At 41.6% G+C, this 23,222-nt stretch overlaps 1 protein-coding gene across 2 annotated transcripts in view; it reads right to left on the bottom strand.

Moving 5' to 3' along the window:
• Nucleotides 1-23,222, bottom strand: part of LOC124152585 (integumentary mucin C.1-like) — a 36,824-nt gene that overhangs the window by 7,977 nt on the left and 5,625 nt on the right. Inside the window, exons 5-26 of one of the 2 annotated variants that reach the window (XM_046525553.2) lie at nucleotides 22,362-22,479; nucleotides 21,092-21,186; nucleotides 20,465-20,533; nucleotides 18,477-18,591; nucleotides 17,622-17,708; nucleotides 17,212-17,294; nucleotides 16,298-16,369; nucleotides 15,269-15,383; nucleotides 14,788-14,882; nucleotides 13,959-14,027; nucleotides 13,149-13,245; nucleotides 12,244-12,333; nucleotides 11,802-11,884; nucleotides 9,836-9,907; nucleotides 9,103-9,217; nucleotides 8,169-8,263; nucleotides 7,617-7,685; nucleotides 6,679-6,802; nucleotides 4,951-5,346; nucleotides 3,657-3,938; nucleotides 1,832-1,910; nucleotides 1,079-1,142 (exon numbers count right to left, since the gene is read on the bottom strand). In XM_046525553.2, the coding sequence (XP_046381509.2) occupies nucleotides 1,079-1,142; nucleotides 1,832-1,910; nucleotides 3,657-3,938; nucleotides 4,951-5,346; nucleotides 6,679-6,802; nucleotides 7,617-7,685; nucleotides 8,169-8,263; nucleotides 9,103-9,217; nucleotides 9,836-9,907; nucleotides 11,802-11,884; nucleotides 12,244-12,333; nucleotides 13,149-13,245; nucleotides 13,959-14,027; nucleotides 14,788-14,882; nucleotides 15,269-15,383; nucleotides 16,298-16,369; nucleotides 17,212-17,294; nucleotides 17,622-17,708; nucleotides 18,477-18,591; nucleotides 20,465-20,533; nucleotides 21,092-21,186; nucleotides 22,362-22,479 (2,484 nt within the window). Of the gene's footprint in view, nucleotides 1-1,078; nucleotides 1,143-1,831; nucleotides 1,911-3,656; nucleotides 3,939-4,950; nucleotides 5,347-6,678; nucleotides 6,803-7,616; nucleotides 7,686-8,168; nucleotides 8,264-9,102; nucleotides 9,218-9,835; nucleotides 9,908-11,801; nucleotides 11,885-12,243; nucleotides 12,334-13,148; nucleotides 13,246-13,958; nucleotides 14,028-14,787; nucleotides 14,883-15,268; nucleotides 15,384-16,297; nucleotides 16,370-17,211; nucleotides 17,295-17,597; nucleotides 17,709-18,476; nucleotides 18,592-20,464; nucleotides 20,534-21,091; nucleotides 21,187-22,361; nucleotides 22,480-23,222 lie in introns of both variants that reach the window. The other variant, XM_046525552.2, reaches the window with a different exon arrangement.

Genomic DNA, 23,222 nt, shown 5'->3' with positions numbered 1-23,222 from the left:
GTATCTCAAACGACATGATGGTGTAAGTCGATCATTTTGTTACCGTCTTCGCCATGCTTGTGGTACTGGGCGTCACGGAAAATGATAAATACACATTTTTGTGGAATAGGCCCGGTTACAGCATCAGACATCAAGGCCAACAAACCTGATCTTGTCCTTTTTTTGATAAATCCAAGAAATCAGTAAGTTATATTATTGAAGTTTTAGTTCCTTTTGACACTAATGTGATTGACAAGATTCGGGAAAAACATGGCAAATATGCGGACCCCGCTTTCGAAATGTCGCGCTTGCATCCCAAGTACCAAGTTGTCCGACTCCCCATTGTTCTCGGTGCCTTAGGTTTGGTACCTCCCAATATGTTGACTGACACTGGGAGAGTACCCGGGTTTGCTACCAGGAATACAGCCCCTCTGACAATCTGGGTAATTCAGAAGGCTGCAGTGTTGGGGAGTCTTCACATTCTCCGAAAAGTTCTGGGTGGGTTTGACAAGGCAGCTCTTCCTGGGAGAAGTCCCATTCGCTGTCTGGGCTGCGTGTAGGGGGGACAAGAGCCCTGAGATGATGATGATGAGCCTCACCTGACCGACTGTGTCAGGTTCACCCAAACTCTCTTTGCTGCATTTTTTATCTTAGATAATAATTATAATAATAATAAAACTAAAAATAATAATAATAATAATAATTGTTGCATTTTAATAACTCTAAATCAATACAGCATATGTTTATAGCCTGGCCAAGGGATCCGTTCAGTCTATCTGGCATGAAATCCCCACATCCCAGGGGGCTATAAGTAGAATTTGATGAAAACTCGTTCTCATGCCCTAGTTATGTAGGTAATTTTGTCGTTAAACTCATACTGACAAAGACGAGTGATGAGTGAACATCCCTTTGCAGACATATTACAGTCAGTTGGCTACTTTTTCAAAGACAGAAGAGTTTCGGTTGCACGTTTTTAGGCTCTTTGTTTGACACCAATGAAATCATATAACCCACATATCATATGTTACAGGCAACGGGTTAACCAATGACATGGCTTCAGTGAATGAAGACAATGTACATTGGTTGTTTCAATACTCGCCTTTTGAAATTCTTTGTCAAACGGAGATCCGTCGGGCTCCGTCGATCCGCTTGCACAATGTACACTGGTTGAAGATACACACATTAGTCGAGGAAACACACACACTAAATATCAGTGCGTAAACATTATTAGAATATGCGTCTAAAGTAAGAATCATGTTTGATTGTTTACAAAGTTTACAATGTTTAGTTTTTACCATTGAACTTTTCATGTCACCCCTAATCCAAGCGGCAAGTGTCACCAACAGCCATCAAATATGTTTTTAAAAATGTAATTTTAAGACTTGAAATGTATGGAGATATAATGCCGGTGAGCACACTGTAATCCGTGTAACATGCAGGTGATATTAGACAAACTGTTCAGTCTTATTCGTAGAGGGATTATTTCTTGTTACGAAGGATGGAAATAATAAAGAACGCGATGGATAATGTGACACCCGTTTCACTCCAGGGGGCACAGGTGGCCTAGTCGTCTCAGGCGCTGCAATTGCTGTGCAGAGTAGCGTCCCTTAGGCACGCCAGAAACCCTATTATTGTGGGTTCGAATCCCGGTTCGCCCCGATTATGTTTCTAGGTTTGTCAGCACCATACCCGTGCTCGTTGGATTCACCGAAGTGGTAAACGTCTGAGACCTGCATCACTTCGGGCTTTCCTCCCACATTAAGCTGACACGCCGTGATATAACTGAAATACTGTTAAAAGCGGCGTAAAACCCAACTCAATCACTCACGTTACACTCCAAGGCACTACTCACTGGAATGCTTCTCCTGGCTGCACACCGATTTTATCGAAAGTATTTGACTCATCCAAGACGTAGGGGATTTTGCCAGCAGCTGAAACACGAAACACGAATCTGATTAAACCGTCCACATCAACAACCTCATTTGCACATTTGACAATAATTATTACACTCAGGTCTTCGTTGTGTTTTTCAACGCCAGACGGTTTGTTTGACTGAATTATCACAAGTGCCGTTTAAAAGATAACGTTGATGAAAACAAGAGACCCTTTTTGTGCTCACGTCATCATCTTGTAAAAGTCGATTTCATGAGTTTATGAGCATGTCGGTAGTCAGTAGTGATTGGTTTTGGCTATACTAACAAACATTAACAGGCGTATGGTGTACAACTACTTGGCAACCACGCCGAAGACACGAGTCCTATTCCACCCATGGGAAGGTATGTGACGAACATTGTTGCAGCCATCTCTGTGCAACCGTCAAATATGTACCGACATGAGACAAGAACACCTACAGTATACCCATCAAATACTTACCCACATGAGACAAGAACACCTACAGTATACCCATCAAATACTTACCGACATGAGACAAGAACACCTACAGTATACCCATCAAATACTTACCGACATGAGACAAAAACACCAACAGTATATCCATCAAATACTTACCAACATGAGACAAGAACACCTACAGTACACCCATCAAATACTTACCGACATGAGACAAGAACACCTACAGTACACCCATCAAATACTTACCGACATGAGACAAGAACACCTACAGTACATCCATCAAGTACTTACTGACATGAGACAAGAACACCTACAGTACACCCACCAAATACTTACCGACATGAGACAAGAACACCTACAGTATACCCATCAAATACTTACTGACATAAGACAAGAACACCTACAGTACACCCATCAAATACTTACCAACATGAGACAAGAACACCTACAGTATACCCATCAAATACTTACCGACATGAGACAAGAACACCTACAGTACACCCACCAAATACTTACCAACATGAGACAAGAACACCTACAGTACACCCATCAAATACTTACCGACATGAGACAAGAATACCTACAGTACACCCATCAAATACTTACCGACATGAGACAAGAACACCTACAGTACACCCATCAAATACTTACTGACATGAGACAAGAACACCTACAGTACACCCATCAAATACTTACCAACATGAGACAAGAACACCTACAGTACACCCACCAAATACTTACCGACATGAGACAAGAACACCTACAGTACACCCACCAAATACTTACCGACATGAGACAAGAACACCTACAGTACACCCATCAAATACTTACCGACATAAGACAAGAATACCTACAGTACACCCATCAAATACTTACCGACATGAGACAAGAACACCTACAGTACACCCATCAAATACTTACCGACATGAGACAAGAACACCTACAGTACACCCATCAAATACTTACCAACATGAGACAAGAACACCTACAGTACACCCATCAAATACTTACCGACATGAGACAAGAACACCTACAGTACACCCATCAAATACTTACCGACATAAGACAAGAATACCTACAGTACACCCATCAAATACTTACCGACATGAGACAAGAACACCTACAGTATACCCATCAAATACTTACCGACATGAGACAAGAACACCTACAGTACACCCATCAAATACTTACCGACTGAGACAAGAACACCTACAGTATACCCATCAAATACTTACCGACATGAGACAAGAACACCTACAGTACACCCATCAAATACTTACCGACATGAGACAAGAACACCTACAGTATACCCATCAATTACTTACCAACAATATAGGCTTTTGCTGATGTGACCCCGTTATCCGCCGTACACACGTAGATTCCAGTGTGTGCCTTGAAGTTGGCAGGGCTTATTCCTTTCAGGATCATTTCACCGTCTCCGTAGATCATGTGTGTGCTGTCAGAGATGAAGGGCGGCTGGTCAAGTTTACTCCATGTGATCTTTGGTCGTGGGTCACCACTGGCATTGCATCTGAGTCGTGCGACCCCATTGACGTCCATTGGATCAACCACTACAACCTGGTGGTCCATGCTTATAGCAACTGGAGCTGTGGTAGGATGTGATATTGGGTTACCATTTGCTTATCGCCGCATATCACAATTAACCATTCATAAATGTCGAGTGAATGAGTATGGCTTTACGCCGCTTTTAGCAATATTCCAGCAATATAACGGCGGGGTACACCAGAAATGGGCTTCACACATTGTACCCATGTCGGGATCGAACCCGGGTCTTCAGCGTGACAAGCGAACGCTTTAACCACTAGGCTACCCGACCGCCCCCATAAATGTCGAATGAGACCGCCATGGTCAACTCGGCTCTTGGAGATCGGGAAGGCACGACCATAACATACATGCGTCTGTCGTGTCATTTTTATAGGCGTTAGGTTAAAACAAGTAGAATGTTTGTAAAGAGTTAAATTTGCCATAAGCTGGTTTTATCACCGTTGGTCAGTGACTCCAGACACGTGGCCTACTGACACGCATATGAATAACTAAAATGTCAAAGCGGCAACATCGTAAACTTCATCTCCTCCAACTCGACATGTCGCGCCAAGGAAGCCAGTGTTATGACTATCAGTTAGGAAATATGTGTTGATAAACCCAGTGACAACAAAAACACGATAGTGTTGGCCTCGGTTTTGGAGTGAGTTGGGTTAACGCTACTGTGAAGAGTATTCCAGGTACATCACGGCGTGTCAGCTTAACGTGGCAGGAAAGTCCGAAGTGATGCAGGTCTCAGACGTTTACAACTTTGGTGAAATCCACGAACACGGGTATGGTGCTGATAGACCTAGAAATGTTCGGGACGAACCGGAATTCGTCGCTTGATCATAGGTTTCTGGCGTGCCCATGGGACGCTACTCTGTAAGTTGTACGGTTATGACACTGTGCTCTAATACAGATACTCGATCTGGAATTTCTGGTAGCTCGATACATTACACAACATTGCAACAAAGGTGGTCTGGCCAAACTTACACGTGTTATCAGTGTAAAAGAGAAACAGTTATAAATTATATATTATAGAGAGTTTGAATATTGACACGTATTATTTACTACCTGGTGTCGTGGTTGGTGTTGTTGTCGTAGTTGTAGTAGTAGTAGTAGTTGTTGTTGTCGTGGTAGTAGTAGATGTAGAAGTGGGTGGGATAGCAGTTGTGGTTGTAGTAGGAGTGGTTGTAATGGTGGTTGTGGTTGTAGTTGGAATTGTTGTGGTTGTAGTTGGAATGTTTGTGGTTGTAGTGGTTGTTGTAGTTGTGGTTGTAGTAGGAGTGGTTGTAGTAGTAGTGGTTGTAGTTGGGGGTGTAGATGCAGTGGTTGGTGCGGTCGTAGTCGTAGTTGTAGTAGGTATAAGTGTCGTGATGACTGTTGTAGGTGTTGTTGTTGTAGTTGTCGTGGTAGTGGGCGTCGTCGGGACAGTAGTGGGTGTCGCGAGCACTGTACTCGGAGATGTTCCTGAAATGCACAAATATACGTCAAACACCACAATCAGGAGATGACCAAGAGCGCACGAATATATTGCAGTTCGTGTTTTGCAAAAAACAACCAGTGGCTAGTTTTATTGCTTTAGTTTTATCTATGAAATTGTAGCACGATTACGATAAACAGTAGAGTTTTAATTTACGCTAACCAGTTTCAGACATGTTACGGTAATCTTTTACGACAAAAGATTTAACTCATTTTACGTTTACGACCGTCCAACACCATCAGGACCGTCCTATAATACAGAGATCATATTGCGATATGTATTCACAATCATGCTTATGCTATTCTCGGCCGCGTCATATCAAAAGGCGTTAGAAGATGGTACTTGTTTTAATGCCGAGCGCCAGACAGGGTAACAACAAGGACTGGTCGGCTCGGAGTCAGTATACTGTGTCTGAGTGGGGTATTCATGTTAAACTGCGGCATGGTATCTCAGTGAGCTAGCACTATTAATCGGCATCAGTCCGGACTAACACACACACACACACACACACTAACACACACACACACACTAACACACACACACACACTAACACACGTACATGCACGTCGCTTTATAAGTGCAATAATCTTGGACGCGACGTTAAACCCCATTTCACCTCACCTCATCGGAATAGTGCAGTGGACTGTCCTTTCAGCAGAGATTTCATATGATTATGGAACGTGTTTTGTTGCTTGCATATATATACATGTATTCACTTCGTAAACGAACAGGAACGATGTGTATCCATTCCATAACCTTACACTATGTCATTGCATTTACATGCAAATAATAGGGAGTGTTCTATCTCATAACTCTGAACCATCTTATTATCTCTTCGCCCAGCCCTTACTGTCATACAAAAGCCATAAATGAAGCAAGTCTAGATTATTCTCAGGTTCTGAATCTCCCATCATTTAGGCTCCTTTTCAATTTAAAAGGCGTTGTTTGTTTCTATCAAAATTATATCATTTAAAAAACTAAGCGTTGGTCTTAATAGGGAGTTACGACCTCAGTAATTTCAATCTTGTAATCACAAGTGTTGGTCTGTGTGCTATATAATGCCGCATACAGCAATATTCAAGCTATATCACGCGGTTTGTAAATAATCGAGTCGGGACCAGACAATCCAATGCCTCTCAAGACAAGTGAGTGATAACATGAGCAACAACCCACGCCGCCAGGCTACAAAGACACGCAACCAATCAAGTATCCGTGCCTGGCCACCATACCAGGCGTGTCGTACGACAGGGAGAGGTTTCTGGGGGTTATTCTAACCCTGGCCCCCACGGGATCTAAGTAGTATCTTCAGCATGGTGTACCTGCCGTTGACGATGGAGCAGGGGATGTCGTTGTGGAACTGCCAGGTGACGTGATGCTGGTGACGTTGACGTCAGCGTTACATAAATCTGTATCACAACAGACGCTGTGTTGCTGAGAACAAGACTGGAGAAAACGCGAAATGTGTAAAACACAAATTTTGCAAAGTTATACATTCATTGCTTCATCATTATTTCAATTACCCCGATATTCTAAGAATTAGAACATATTATAAAGCATATTATTAGTATCCTTCAACGAATAACCATATGTTAAAATATAGTCAATATGTTGGCTTAGAATTTTGACATGAACAACAATCGTTTATTTGGTTTTGTCATGAACACCTTGAATACTTCAGAGCGGAGTCATATCTATCCTTAGTTATAAAGAACACATTGCAGTTTCGTCAAAGGTGTCGTACTTCGCATCCCAAAGGCGCGATAATAATAATAATAATAATCATAATCATAATAATAATAATACGTTAGAGTACCCAATTCAACCCAACTCTGACTCTTGATATGTCCTCACGACACCAAGGTTCGTGAGTTTCACCACAGTGATAAACATCGGGTTTTCCTCCCACATTATACAGACACGCTGCGTTAACCTCAATCCACAAACTCTCTCCATGTTAACACGGTAATTGCCCCATGTCATCAATGGCACAGATTCAGAGTATTCCACACACGGACATCTTGCGTCCGGCACCGGTTGTACCACAAAAAAACATATTATTAAATCTAAACATATGTACAGAAAATCTTATTAATTCGCAGCAAATAGTCTGAATGTTTTTAGATGTTGGTCAATGGGTGCAGGACTTGAGTCAAATTCTCCTTGTGAATTTGTTGATAAACTAAAATCGGTGGAGAAATGTTGGGCCTGGAGTAGATTGTAGTGTAGAGGTGGATGACATCTAGTTATTACTACTTACCGTATTCTTAGCACAGCCGAGTTCGTAAAATGTTAGTCCGAACATATTCTTTACATCCACGGAGCATTGCTGGAAACAAAGGAAACCTGTATACCAGAAGTGAGAATGTCAGAACGCGGAGGAGAGACACAGGTGGTGTGGTTACAGATGGCGGGACTAGAGCGCCTGTGTGCAGCTTGTCTGGACTCAACCTGACTCCCCACATGGACAGGGTGACTTACAACCCCTGGTGACCCCCGTCATGCTGACTGCTAACCCGTCATGTATTTCCTGGAATCTAGTTAAAAGGTACGAGTGTGACTTTATCGCCGCTTTTAGCAACATTCTGGCAATATCTTGGGAGGGGAATTCATAAGTGGGTTTTTATGAACGCGCCACCAGGCTACCCCATTAGGCTACCCCACTGCTCCAAAAAGTAGGATCCGTGAGCTAGATACGCTGATGAGATGGTACGTTTTAAAGCTCGTTAAAACTGGGGCTGGGAGTTTAATACAATTCAGGATCTGAGGGTTGACGGCAAACTGATAGGCGAAAAGTAAAAGTTGAACTCACTTCGTCAGCACCACACACGTCAACCTCGTCACATTCATCTGGATGTTGGACTCCAGAGCACTTCATACAAAACTTCGTGCCGGGTTTCTTGATGTCTGCAACACATAACAGCCAAGTCAAGTCCTGTCCTATGTATGCTGCGTGTTGTGAGTGAGTGAGTGAGTGAGTGAGTGACTGAGTGACTGACTGAGTGACTGACTGAGTGACTGACCGAGTGACTGACCGAGTGACTGACCGAGTGACTGACCGAGTGACTGACCGAGTGACTGACCGAGTGACTGACCGAGTGACTGACCGAGTGACTGACCGAGTGACTGACAGAGTGACTGACAGACTGAGTGACTGACTGAGTGAGTGACTGACTGACTGAGTGACTGACTGAGTGACTGACTGAGTGACTGAGTGACTGACTGAGTGACTGACTGACTGACTGACTGACTGAGTGACTGACTGAGTGACTGACTGAGTGACTGACTAGAAATGGGCTTCACACATTTACCCGGGCAACGTAGGAAATTGTGACGAGTGACACTTGAACCACTAGACTACCCATTGCATTGAGTACCATGGATTTGTACAAATAATCAGTTATATCACCCTTTTTACCTTGATGCGGGAGGAAACCCAGTCCTTGAAGACACTCACCTACATAGTACCGACAAACCTGGAGAGGCTTGGGTTTGAACCACCAACCATACGCCTAGTGGTGTCCATTGAATCTACCCATTAATAAGGGCGGTCGGGTAGCCTAGTGGTTAAAGCGTTCGCTCGCCACGCCGAAGACCCGGGTTCGATTCCCGACATTGTGTGAAGCCAATTTCTGGTGTCCCCCGCCGTGATATTGCTGGAATATTGCTAAAAGCGGCGTTAAACCATACTCACTCACCCACTCACTCCCATTAATAAACCATTATATCATACTATCACACTGTACCTATACCGCCGCACAGTTTGGCGTTACAGAAGTCGTCGGTGCAGCATTCTGTGCAGGTGTCTGGCTGGTCCGCTGTGTCCGCTGTGTCCGCTGAACGTCTGGTGGACGGACATTGCTAGATAGGAGATGAACATGAACAGAGAAATTATAATGAACAGTTATATCTTTGCTATAAAAATAATGTTATCAACAAGATACACGCATAAATCCCGGATGGGACCCAAAAAATACTCGAATTTGTACTTTACTTAGAAAGTGTAATCTTAAATGACCACTTTCTAAATGACATTGTGTATTCGTTTCCTAATGTCAACCATTGATGTGTCTCGACCAGACTCAATTATTCACAGGCCGACATGATTTATTAATACAAAGACTGATGCGTCAACCACATTCATTCACTCAAATACAATACACATTATATTTTGTTCCATGTGTGAAATTGACAATGTTCAGTTCAAGAAATGTAGCTAGCAGACACAAGTGTTGCTGGAGGAACCTGAATCCAAATTGCTGCGACTGTCTCTGTGCCCGAGCCAAACCCCCTTTAACTACACAGGACATGATATTCATAATAAAAAATAAACACATTGAACCTATGCCAACTGACGCCATAAAATACAGGACAGGCAACTGTTTGACGTCAGGCTTCAACTAGGTACTTGGTGACAGATGATTCTGGATAGTTTGTTTCTGTAACACATCTTGTGAGTGATGATGTCAAGGTACTCACATCTGTCGACATACACCCCGATCTGTACTGTGTCCCACCATTCAGACCTCCGTGTTCCGCCGTGTAACACTCCTGTAGCAAGACGGAAATATCACCAAAACTGTTCTCTGTTGTCATGGATTCTCAATCACTGCCGAACGTGGATGGACGATGTACAATGTCCACACGGAGATGCACGTGTGTACATGGCATGGTAAGAAGTTTGTGAAATGATACATTTGAAGAAATATTATATTTATATCTATTTCAGCTATTTATTTACATGATGCTATCCCAACATTATTGCCCGCATGGAGGAAAATGTTGAAATGAAAATATAGCAGCGTAGTTCGAGAGATTAATAATTACGTCACCGCTGCTAGTATCAACCCGCTTAATTTATATCCTAGGCAATACAATAGAATCAGTACAGTGGGAGTTTTATGAAGCCCACCAGTAACTTCCTTGATATTGTGTTCAGTCGAACCTATCTTTTACATTTATAATATAAGGGCCACTTCATGAATATTATGATATAACAGTAGTGGGAAGGGTCCCTGTAGGCAACGAAGACCTCCAGTGGGTTTGCTGTACAATCGTTAACTCATACAAACATTTCACGTTTCCTTTGGATTGGTTAATCCTTTTTTTACTAACTGTTTAGGGATTTACGAAATAAAAGATAGAAGAAAATAATGTATCATAAACCAATAAGACAAAAAACTTTGTGAGTGAGTTGAGTTTAACGCCGTTTTTAACAGTATTCCAGTTATATCACGGCGTGTCAGCTTAGTGTGGGAGGAAAGCCCGAAGTGATGCAGGTCTCAGACGACTAACCTAAAAATATAATCAGGGCAAACCGGGATTCGAACCCACAATCAAAGGTTTCTGGCGTGCCCAAGGGACGCAACTATGCACAGCGAATTGCGGCGCCCAAGGCGACTGGGCGACCCGTGTTCCCGACAAAAATGTGAAAAGCAATTGATACCCCATCGTCATCCGCAAGTTTGGAACTAAAGTTTCGTTCCAGACATTTTAACCTCTCATGATAGATACGGTGCTTATATCTGTGTTATGGAATAAATCTAACAGTTCGCCTTATGTGTTTACGATGAAGGAAGAGTACGATGACGCATGTTTCATCAATAAAGCAATATGACTATAAAACTAACTAATCGATGGCTGAACAACCTGCACACAGGCCCATGATATATTCCACAACTGGCGATATATTTATGAATGTGTGAAGCCCATTCCTGGTGTCCCCCGTCGTGACATTGCTGGAATATTGCCCAAAGCGGCTTGACACTTTTCCCCTAAATTAATACAGTTGGATTTGCCCGAAATATGTCCGAATTGTTACGCTTTGTCGTTGTGTGTACATCTGACTGCACTTCGTAATGTTATGACATGATAGGCAGACTCTAAACAAAAGTGACGTCTCATAGGCTAGGGTGAGAGTAGCTTACCTTTGATAGCGAATAATTCGATGGATTGCCGCGAAAATCAAGTAGAAACAATTTGTGTAGGCAATTGTTGTTTTGCCTGTACCTAGGTACGCCACTGCACGGGAAACAGGTTTCATTTAGATTTATATTGAGTGCTGTCACTATCCGACTGACACGTCACTTCCTTCTGATGTAATGTATATTAATGCGCACATTCCAGTTAAACTAGCAATGTTTAGGTAATGTTTCTGGGAGATGGGAAGAGATCACAATGATCGCTAAATACAACGTTTATTCCTAATACAGGATATTTACCATCCCCAAACACACTCGCGTGATAACCTCTATAGACCTGGTGAGGTAGTCCTGTGGCTACAGCAGTGGCTCGTCACAGCAAACGTCCGGGTTCGGTTCCCCATATGATATAATATGACTGTAGCTGAAATATTGCTGATGCGGCGCATACCCCGACTCAGTCACTCACACGCTGGGCTGGGGCTATATGTGCCTGTCTGATGTGCCTACGTGTGCTGGCCTACCTCGTTTGGTCCACACCTGGTGATGAGGCCACAGACAGCTGGCTCGAACACCTTGTCGCACGTGAAACACCAGGGTCCGGGAGCTGACAGACAACACAACACACAGCATGATCTTGAAGAGTTTCAAACACTGCACATAGTAACATTTCAAGCATTGACAAGTCAGGCATTTCGTTTTTACCTTGTTTTTCCACATTCCGTGGATTAGGGATCCGACACCGCTAAACGTAATTTTTGAAAAAAATATAATTATGAGAACAGTCAAACTTTATTGAATCTGAATATGTTATTGTGATTTGGGTAGATAACAACTTTATTGCTCTATGTAAGATTTAGTATGTAGAAATGTGACGAATATTATTTTTCCATTATAGACCAGTGACTATTTGACTGTATTCTGGTTCGAGCATCAGTGGAAATATCAGTACACTACATATCGTACCCGACGGCGTAGTTTTAATAGTCGAGGTAACAGTAGTCGTTGTGGTCGTTGGAGTTGTAGTTGTCGTGGTGGTCGTTGTGGTGGTCGTCACTGTAGTTGAAGAAGTGAGGGAGTGAGTGTGGTTTATCGCCAAGTTGAAGATGACAAGATTATCAATTGAGAATCGAATAACTTACAAAGGGAGAGGACTTAATAACTTCACTGCGTATGAACAGTTTTCTTTCCAAGTATCATATATTTTTCCGACTCCCAAACTTGAAATAAAACATGTCATTCGTCTTGAAATGGAAACGGCTTTCATTCATTATTCAGTTTGATCAATATTTACCAGAACAACTTCAATTTGTTTCTTGGCACATCCTGCTAAACTTGATTGAGTTGTCACGGAAGCATGTGACGTCATCCGTTGTACCTTGACGTCATAGTGAGTGAGTGAGTATGGTTTTACGCCGCTTTTAGCAATATTCCAGCAATATCACGGCGGGGAACACCAGAAATGGGCTTCACACATTGTACCCATATCGGGAATCGAACCCGGGTCTTAGGCGTGACGAGCGAACGCTTTAACCACTAGGCTACCCGACCGCCCCCCTTGACGTCATATCATTTGAGAGTGACGTAATTATCTGTGGGATTTCACGTACAGAGTGACACTTAGGAACATTTGTGATGGTGGCATATTTTACAATATCGATGTGCTCTGATTTGCGGGTGTTATTGAAAATTTGAATCACGGACAATTCATATGGAAACGACGGCGTTTGCCTGTAAAGTTCATCTCCTCCTTAACCATAGGGTGAAATATGTGTAGTTGTTTCCGTTGACAGAACATGCTCATAATGCCAATCATTTCTTACAAACCATCTCATGTTGTGTGTGCAGCGACAACCATCAAGAAGGTTTACCTGGCGTGCTGGGCAGAGATGACGGCGTCTTGGTGATGTTGACGTCAATGTTGCACACGTCTGTGTCACAGCAGGCGCCGTGTTGTTGAGCACACCCCTAGAGAGGAACGGGTGACCACTAGTAGCATAAACATGCACATGTATTTACACTCAAAGACCAAAATCAGCGACATTTACTCCTCGTCAACAAGTTTCAACTATATGTTATGAAGTTACTTTTTTGGTAAGAAATGCAATAAGCGTAAAATTCAAACTTAGAAAACATACATGAGATAGAGTATCTCAACTGCAAAAGAAAGTATATGCACTGGGAAATCGGATTTAACCAACCAATTATGTACAACGTTATCAACCCGCTACAAGGCAGACATCAGGCGCCGAAACACTGCTAATTTAAGGTCAAGAACACAAATATGACACCCGTGAAAATACACCACCATCGAATAACCAGTTCTAGTTAGCTTCAGTTGAGCCACCATTTACATGGCTGTCTATTTCTCATGTCAGATAATTTTGTCAATACTGGGCGTTATTTCGCCAGTTAAGAAATCATTTCCAAACATCAAACATTCATAAAAGTGAGATATGACATTAAAGCATACGTGTTTTATGTTTACGGTAAACTAAGTAGTCAATATCAATAACTACTCAGTAGCCCCTTTCACTTGATCACTTATTTCAGACGACGGTCATCAAGGATCAATAACAGTGCTTCATGTCGACCATGCGCTTGTCTCGTACGGATAACTCGACTTCGTTACGTTGTCCTAGGACTTCACGGTATAACGAGGTTTGTATGTGGTCACTTACCGCTTTCTGAACACAGCCGAGTTTGTAAAATGTTATTCCGAAATGCTTGACTGAGTCCACGGCACATTGCTGTAATGAAAGGAGTTACTCAAATAGTGAGTACAAGTGATTGGTGTGATCAGGAATACAACTTGTATTAATACATGTAAACTACGCCAAATTCCTAATATATGATACGAGCGATACGGACACACATCATATTAATCATATCATAGATTCGGGGCGGGGGTAGCCTTGTTGTTAAAGCGTTCCCTCGTCACGCCAAAAATCCAAGAGGATCGGTTCCTTTGATCAATGCAATGACCAGTAAGTTCATGACCAAGATGTGATATTGATGAGAACATAAGGTGTACACCCACTCATTATAATAAAAATATTGGTTATTGAAATTCCATTAGGGGTGGGGAGTTTATGTTTTCACACGCGGCCATCTGCAGTATTCAAGCTATATCTCGACAGAGTGTAAACGATTGACTCTGGACCACACAAACCAGTGATTGATACCATGAGAGTAACGTCCCACATCGGCGGGGGACAACGACACACAATGAACCAAGCGACCGAGCCTGTTACGTCGATAAACTTAACTGTCCTCTTACATCTACGACAGGTTATTTGGAGACCTTTTCTAAGCCGTCTTCTTACACTGTCACTAAGGGGCCAATAGTTAATAAATAGTTCAGGATAGCCATTGCTGTCAAATGAATGTGACGTGACTCAACATCACGTCTGAGTTGTTGCAAGGAAACATTAACAAAATGAAGTAAAATTGCAGATGATGATTAAAACAAGTTCTATTGTCTAGTTCAAAGTTCAAAGTGAAACTTACTTGGTCAGCACTACACACTTCAACTTCGTCACAATCACCAGGATGTTGGACTCCGTCACACGTCATACACAACGTCATCCCGGGCTGTCTGATGTCTACAACACACAGTTCGCAGTTTGCTTTTTATCAAATGTTCAAGCCCATGACAGACCAGACAAACCAGTGATTGATATCATGAGCACAAATCACCGTGCCACCTGACCATACGATCTTACGACAAGCATACGTTTCGTGGAAACAATTCTAACCGACAATACCGACGGCGAAGAACAGTTTGCAGTAAGCAAATATAGACTGCAATATAAATACAATACATACACATGTTTAGTTGTGTATAAGGTTATATCGCCCTGTTATCCCAATACACTGACAGACAGGGCAAGTTGTCGACCTTCGGGCACGAGTTGTTCAAGTCTGTACAGCCTGCAAGATCCCATGCACCCTGCTGTTGAACCTTGTTTATCATACTATCACACTGTACCTATACCACCGCACAGTTTGGCGTTACAGAAGTCGTCGGTGCAGCATTCTGTGCAGGTGTCTGGCTGGTCCGCTGTGTCCGCTGTGTCCGCTGAACTTCTCGTGGACGGACATTGCTAGATAGGAGATGGACAGAGAGACGTTCGCCATCACATTCACACACAAATACGTTAGCACGTACCACTCATATCAGAAACTATTGCGATAGCTCTTGATATTGCAAGCAACTATTGCGATAAATATCGATAGATTTCAGTTTATCATTTTAGATGGATTTTCCTTTGAATGTGATAACCATAACAACAAATAAAAAGTAAAGTTTGAGATATGACTGATTTGTTTTTTCCTTACTCTAATAATTTAAGAAAAAGAAACTTCCACATTACCATGTATAAATTACTACCATTCATGATTAAAAGAAAAACCAATTTGAACAGCATTTCATGTATTTTATTGATACGGTAAATACAATCGTAACTATCGATATTCCTCATTGAAATCGAAACTATTGATCGGAAAATGATTTAACAATAGATTTATTGACTATAAGTGCTTACCAATAGCAATATATCAATATTTCGATTTATCTTGACACCCCTAGTTACGAGTACAGACATGTTCCATATAAAGCATAGTTAAGTAAGCATGCTGACTATTATAAATATAATCCTTTTCTTGTATGTGCTGCGACTTTCTCAACACTCATGAGTTCGAAACGAAAAATATTTATTTTCATTGGAAAATCATACCCCGCACATGCGGACACCTGCATTCCGACCAATTGCTACTGTGTACGTTACACGTGACATTTTATTAACGGAATTCGTTATTTCGGACACTTGTCAATCCGGAAACCGTAATATCCGGATTCGTGAAGTTTCACTGTGTTTCAATGAAATGAAAGTTTATGGTTGTAATTCATATTTGGTGTTTTGGGTTTCAAGCCTGTTGACTGCTTGATCACAGTTGATATGATTTAGTGTGATTGTGTAAAGATACCGTCAATAACTGTGTGATGACGTCAACTCACATCTTTCGGCTTACAACCTGATGTGTACTGAGTTCCTCCGTTCAGACCCTGGTGGGATCCGGTGTAACACTCCTGCAGCAACAAGACCACAACACATCGCTGCATCTCAAGTCAGTCAGGGTTAAGGCACAACATTCATATTAATACACTATTACAAAATACAATATGCGGATAAAAGTATGACCGAAGATGTGTGCTCATGCATTATAAAGTAACAACCATCCATTCCGGCGATAAAGAATGTTACCTACAATAAGGACAAAATTTACAAAGTGTGCTTTTCAAGAAATACCCATTTTGTACCGATATATTATCATTGATCTCGTGATTTCAATACGGGTAAGGATCGACAGTAAGGTGACTGCGAGCGGTTATAGTCAGCACATAGCAAATTCGCTAGTTACACTTCTTTGGCATGTGCAAATGGCTTTGTTTACAAGACATTAAATGTGTCACTTAATTTTATTAGACAGCTCAATAATTGTGTTTCTTCATTGTTCCTAAGCGGCCTATAGATCTATATAAAAATGTCTATGAACACATGTATTAAGAATTTTCCAAACAATGTCCATAAAACGCAGCAACGGAAACTCTGTGTCTGAGCGTATAGCCCCCATACAACCATAGACTATGTGTTGATATACGTGTCAGTAATATATTGAAGGATCCCGTACACCCTGACCTCTGCTTCTGACACCTATCAGTGATATCATGGCGAATAATGATGTTATAGTGGGCTGACAAGCCAAACAGTCCACCTGAATGTGTTTTCCCCTACTTGTACATGTATAACACAATTATAATGATTTTTGCCACGTAAATAACATTATTTTTCGGGTGAATAACGTATTTTGGACGTTGCTATGTTTCGTCACTGCATGAAGTAGAAATCTTGTAAATGTATGGTTGCCCACCTCGCTTGGTCCACACCTGGTGACGAGACCACAGATGGCCGGTTCAAACACCTTGTCACACGTAAAACACCACGGCCCGGACCCTGACAAACAATTCAAACATCACACTTTCATGTTTGTAAATACATGGACATTTAATTTTACCAACTGCGCCATTGGTTAGCCTTCAAGCATTAACAGATCAAACAGTTCGTGTACTGACAATCTGCAACTCGAACAGCATCACATTAACATACAATCATGTCTCAATTTCATATCTGAATATCTACAGAATCCATTCCACAAACTGGACAGGTTGTTTAATTTTCATGATATCACGGCGTGTCAGTTTAAGCAACATGTGTAGTGTCCATATTACCGTTGCGATGTTGGACTGCACAACAAACCTGACGCTGCGGTAGTTGTGTTACCCGAGGTGGAGTTGGATGACGTATTTGAAGATGTAGATGCGGTAGTCGGTGACGGGTCAGTCGTTGTCACTAGGCTCATGGATGTGCCTACAATATATGAAGAGTGTTTTAAGTCGCTTTGAAAAGTTTGTTGTCGGAGGAAAGTCCGGTGATGCAGGTCTTATATGTTACCACTGTGGTGAAACCCACAAGCACGGGTATGGTGCTGACAAACCGTGAATCATAATCAGATTTGGTTGGTATGTTGTTTTACGCCACACTCAGCAATATTCCAGCTATATGACGGCGGTCTGTAAATAATCGAATCTGGACCAGGCAATCCAGTGATTGATATCATGAACATCGATCCACGCAATTGGGATACGATGACATGCATTAAACCAAGTCAGCGAGCCTGACCACCCGATCCCGTTAGTCGCCTCTTACGATAAGCATAGTCGCCTTTTACAGCAAGCATGGGTTGCTGAAGACCTATTCTAATCCGGATCTTCACGGGTTTCATCATCAGGGAGAATCTGAGAATAGAATCAACGATCATAGAATGTTGACACAGCAAAATGGGACTTAGACGACTAAGACATTCGTGACTTATACACAGCAAATGTTCCGTACAAGTAAACATAGCACAAATTCGTTATAGTGTATATTTATGTACATATTTCTGTAATTCGTTATTTACACAAACATAGGCACAAAGTTCCATGTGTAGGGTAAGACATGTTAATATTATTCTCCATGTTTCCGGTGTCATTCTGTCCGTTGACAGTAAGTGGAAAAGAAAAGAACCATACGTCCACACATTCCAATACATATGATTTTCAGCAAAGTATGCATAGTACTGTCAGTGTGTGGTACCTGGTGGTGATGTCGCAGTGGAGTTGGCAGGTGGAGGTGACGCCTTCATTGTGACGTTGTTGTCAGCGTTACATAAATCCGTGTCACAACACACATTATGCTTCCCAGCACACACCTGAAGAAAGAACAGTTTTTTGCCTGTAACAGGTAACCTGCCATGTGTTTACAACTTTGCAATCAAATGAATTATGTACCCACAATCCTATTACATAGAGAATACTTCACTCATTCTCGTTAGATACCATAGAACGTCCACTCGTTTCGTAAAAACGGTATCTGATGAGAATGAGTGTGGTATTTTATTTATTACCCACGTTAAATATATATTTAAGTGTAAATACATAACAACTTTCGTTCGTTGACAGACCAAACTGAAACCGGTTGCAAAATCTGGTTCCGCATGAATATTGATATATGCCCAAATATGGGCATTGTTGACATTTCGATGCATACGCATTAACAACATGCCCCTTCAGTTGTGTTTGCAAACATAACAGCACCGACGCTCAAGATCCTTTTGGAAGAAATTCTTCAACTTATGGTAATTCAAGCGCTATGCTGTTAGTACGAAGGACACCGATATGAAAATGTGAAAAGTCACATTAGCCCCGCGCTTTGAATATCGGACTTACAGTCGGTCACTGCCGATGTCCCGTCTGTGAAATCAAAATGGTTCGGTTTCCTTGATCTCTCAGTTGAATTTATATCATGTTCGTACCATTTTGGAAGAGGGAATGCAGAGTGTTCGCCAAAGACATTCATGTAAACTGTACCACCCCATACTGAAGACGTGAAAATCAACAAACTCAAGTCTGCTTGCATGTCAGTGACAGCTTCGAACGATCGAAGGGCAAGGTCATCACCGGAATAAGAAAAGACAACCATGAATTAGGCCTACTCACAGCGTTTTACGCTAGAGATAGGGAGTGTTATTGTTCACATTTGGGATGTTTGGGGCCACAAAATCAGCAGTCAGTCACACTTCCACGGAGATTGCGAATGATTTGTATCAGAACTGTTCACTTTTAGTGATCTGGTCGTGCAGTCGTGTACTTTCATTCATGAACAACACCTCCCGAAACAGCGCCACTAAATACGCTTTGAGTGAGTGAGTGAGTATGGTTTTACGCCGCTTTTAGCAATATTCCAACAATATCACGGCGGGGGACACCAGAAATGGGCTTCACACATTGTACCCATGTCGGGAATCGAACCCGGGTCTTCGGCGTGACGAGCGAACGCTTTAACCACTAGGCTACCCGACCGCCCTAAATACGCTTTGAAGGGGACACTGATTGCACAACCGGACCATCCTAAGAAAGTCCAGATAATTTAAACAGACTTCATTTCACCACGCGTACCCTTTTACGTTTAATCAAATTGAAAGTTGCGAAAGTGGCCGGGTGCGTCACGCTCATGGGGACCCTCGCTCTATTGATCTGTAGTCGGACATTGTAAATGCATGTAGCTCGATTATATAATGTTTGTAGAAGCTCTATCCATAACTTATATATAATGCAAATCGAATTTGACGCGTGTGACTATTGTGTTTGGTTTAATAAAGTGTTTGTAAATATCTCTCGTTCTCAACAATTTCCTTAGTTCTGCCTTGTGGTTGCAAAATAAATGACGTCTCACGATCTTTTATGAATGAAAAAAGTAGTCCCGGTGTGACAGAGTTCACGGTTATCCAACCAAAACGAATAAAACAAGGTCAACCTTGTACGACACACGTGTGACGTACGGATTTAGTATCTTACCACCTGCATCTTCACAACGTGGGTAATAAAGTCTAATATTACACACAATATTCAGTTGGATAATATACATGTATTCATGAGACTAAGGTAAAGCTGTGTTTGTTTGGTTGGTTGTTTGCTGTTTATCTAATCTGATCAGTAATATTACTTCACGTTGCTTGTCTCGAACTACCGGCTACCCGATCCAAACTTCAAGTTAACAATAAACTTCTTTGAATGCACACTTACTGTTTTGTCCGCACAGCCGAGTTTGTAAAATGCAATTCCAGATATCCTGTCTGTATCCACGAAACATTGCTGCAACAAAGGCGTTGGACTAGCACAGATCCATCAACATACACCATGGGAAGAAGATGCCGTAACACATATCTATGGAACCCTAGAAGGGACATTGTAGCAATTCCGACACGTCGATTTTACAAACCAAACAAAAAGCGTTTTCAAGGTCATTATGCGTCGCGTTATGGAATACTGAAGCTGAAAGTACATGGTCGTGTTGTCGCAGTACAAAACCAGGAGAAAAGTCACAATAATTAGGAAAGTACTTCAGGGTGACATTCTGACTAATTGTCACGATTTGAATATTTTTGAATAATATTGTTCAGTTTTATAAAAAAATAAAAAATGTGTAAACATTATTAAAGTTTACAATACATGTTTATTATATATCACTCCCAGTGTTGAAAAGTTGTATTTTACAGAATGTAGTTTGTTTTCCCTAACCCCGTGCACAATTCTAAAGTTATACTCTAGACGAGAGGTAGACAAACTTTAAATATAATCCAACGTCAGCTGAATAATAAAGAAAACAGTGACCACTTTCCTATGACTATCTAACGTGAATGTTGAGCTTACTTGGTCGGCATCACACGTGTCAAATGTGTCACAGTCCCCTGGCTTCGCGACTCCATCACACTTCATGCACAGCTTCATCCCGGGCTGTCGTATCTCTACAACACAGAGGGGTGTCATCCTGTGTCGCCGTCCTTCGTATGAGTGGAAGAACACAAGGCCACACACGGAATATTTGTAATTTTGTTTCATTATGGATGACAGCCTCTTTATTCTATACCGTTGTCAAAAAGGATTGTCTACTTTGTCATCCGTTAACTTCTAAGAAATGCCTATTAAACTATTGACAACGGAATGGATTCTCATACCGTTGTCCAAACGAATTGTCTACTTTGTCATCCGTTTACTTCTAAGAAATGCATGTTAAACTATTGACAACGGAATGGATTCTTTTACCGTGGTCAAAAAGAATTGTCTACTTTGTCATCCGTTAACCTCTAAGAAATGCCTATTAAACTACTCATCTCCACACCCGTTTTCATCAACTGTCTGATTGGCACAGGGCGATGAGTAGTCTAGTGGTTAAAGTGCTCGCTCGTCACGCCGAAGACCCGGGTTCGATTTCCAACATGGCTCGGGTACAATACGTGAAGTCCATTACTGGTGTCCCTTGTTGTGTTATTGCTGGAATATTGCTAATAGCGGCGTAAAACCACACTCACTCCCTATTAGGGCGCATATCACTTGCCGTCAATGACCAGCTTGTATTCAAATAATGACTTTTTGTAGGCGAACAGGGGTCATAAGCTGTTCTAAAAGTTCTCTAGAGAAACATGTCATTAGCCAATGCATGTGTTTAAGAAGAAAGTGCTTCTGTGATGACATACATACGTATTTCACGACTTGACTTGTCAGCGTATTTGTCTAGATTGTTGTCCCTCGTTTGATCTCAAAAAGTATTTGGTGTAAACTTCCTTCCTTAATCGTCTATTTTACATGATTGGGCTTAAATAGACAGACATACCACGACATAATATTACATTGGACCAAATGTACAAAATGTAGGCGTAAAGCAAGCAGAATCTTACACACGTCATAAAAATGTTTCAAATATGAAGTAATCATTCTGATGGAGCTGCAGTACATTCCACATGTTAATATTTCAGTGAAACACCGTGGTGTCGAAGTTCGAACACTTCGAGTTATCCGCGGTTCGACAAACGAAAATCATAAATAAAGAAGGAATACGCAGGGACCATATTTTTACTTCGAGACATCCGTAAGTTCGACACATCAAAGTTCGACACAATGGTGTTTGACTGTATGTAGTTACCTATACCGCCGCACAGTTTGGCGTTACAGAAGTCACCAGGGCAACATTCTATGCAGGTGTCTGGCTGGTCCGCCGTGTTCGTTGTGTCTGCTGAGCTGTTTGTTGAGGTTGGACATTGCTAGATGAACAATCATATTGTGACGAATTGTAAGTACCCCACGACTGTTATACGTTATATATAGCTTATGAACAGGTTACAGGTTTCAGTAGATATGATCAAATACAGGGAAACATGGTTAATCGTGGTCCTGTTTATACGGAAACCCTGCCTTCTGACCGATCGACTTTAGGAACTTTCACACACATTAAAGTGGAAATTATTCCGCATGCACTTATATTTTCACAGGGAACATTAACGCTACAGATAAGTGAGAGATTTAAAACGTGCCGTCGCATGCCAGGCATTGTTTCAGCTTCATTGAGGCCCCATCTAGATAAAAGAGGTTCAACTGTTTATAGCTAGTGGACAAATAATTTAGGTGAAATTGAAACTGAAATAATAGTTCTGTATTAACTTTTCTATTCACATCAGATGGCCGGATAATATATATAAATGAAATGTGATGATATACTAGTAATCATCTTCTATGTGGTTTATAAGCCTGCTTTACAGTATTGGTTCAGTTTTCGTGACACATTAAAACCGTGGAGGTCACAAGATTGTAAAAGAAGTAATTCTTCTTTTCAAGGACAAGCTATGCAACTGATGATTCAATATTCCAAACAGCGTGACAAATTGTTATGTTTGTTATTAAATTATATGCTACTGACTAAGACCTCTTAGGTGATCTGTGTCTATCAGGGTCAAAAGATACTCACCTTCCAAGGAAACCTGACAGCCTATCTAACAAGGGTTACAAA

The sequence above is a fragment of the Haliotis rufescens genome, unplaced genomic scaffold (genome assembly GCF_023055435.1).
Source record: "Haliotis rufescens isolate VD_foot unplaced genomic scaffold, xgHalRufe1.0.p SCAF_14, whole genome shotgun sequence".
Lineage (NCBI taxonomy): Eukaryota > Metazoa > Mollusca > Gastropoda > Lepetellida > Haliotidae > Haliotis > Haliotis rufescens.
Note: the sequence above shows the minus strand (reverse complement) of the source record. Positions and strands in the feature narration are given on the sequence as shown.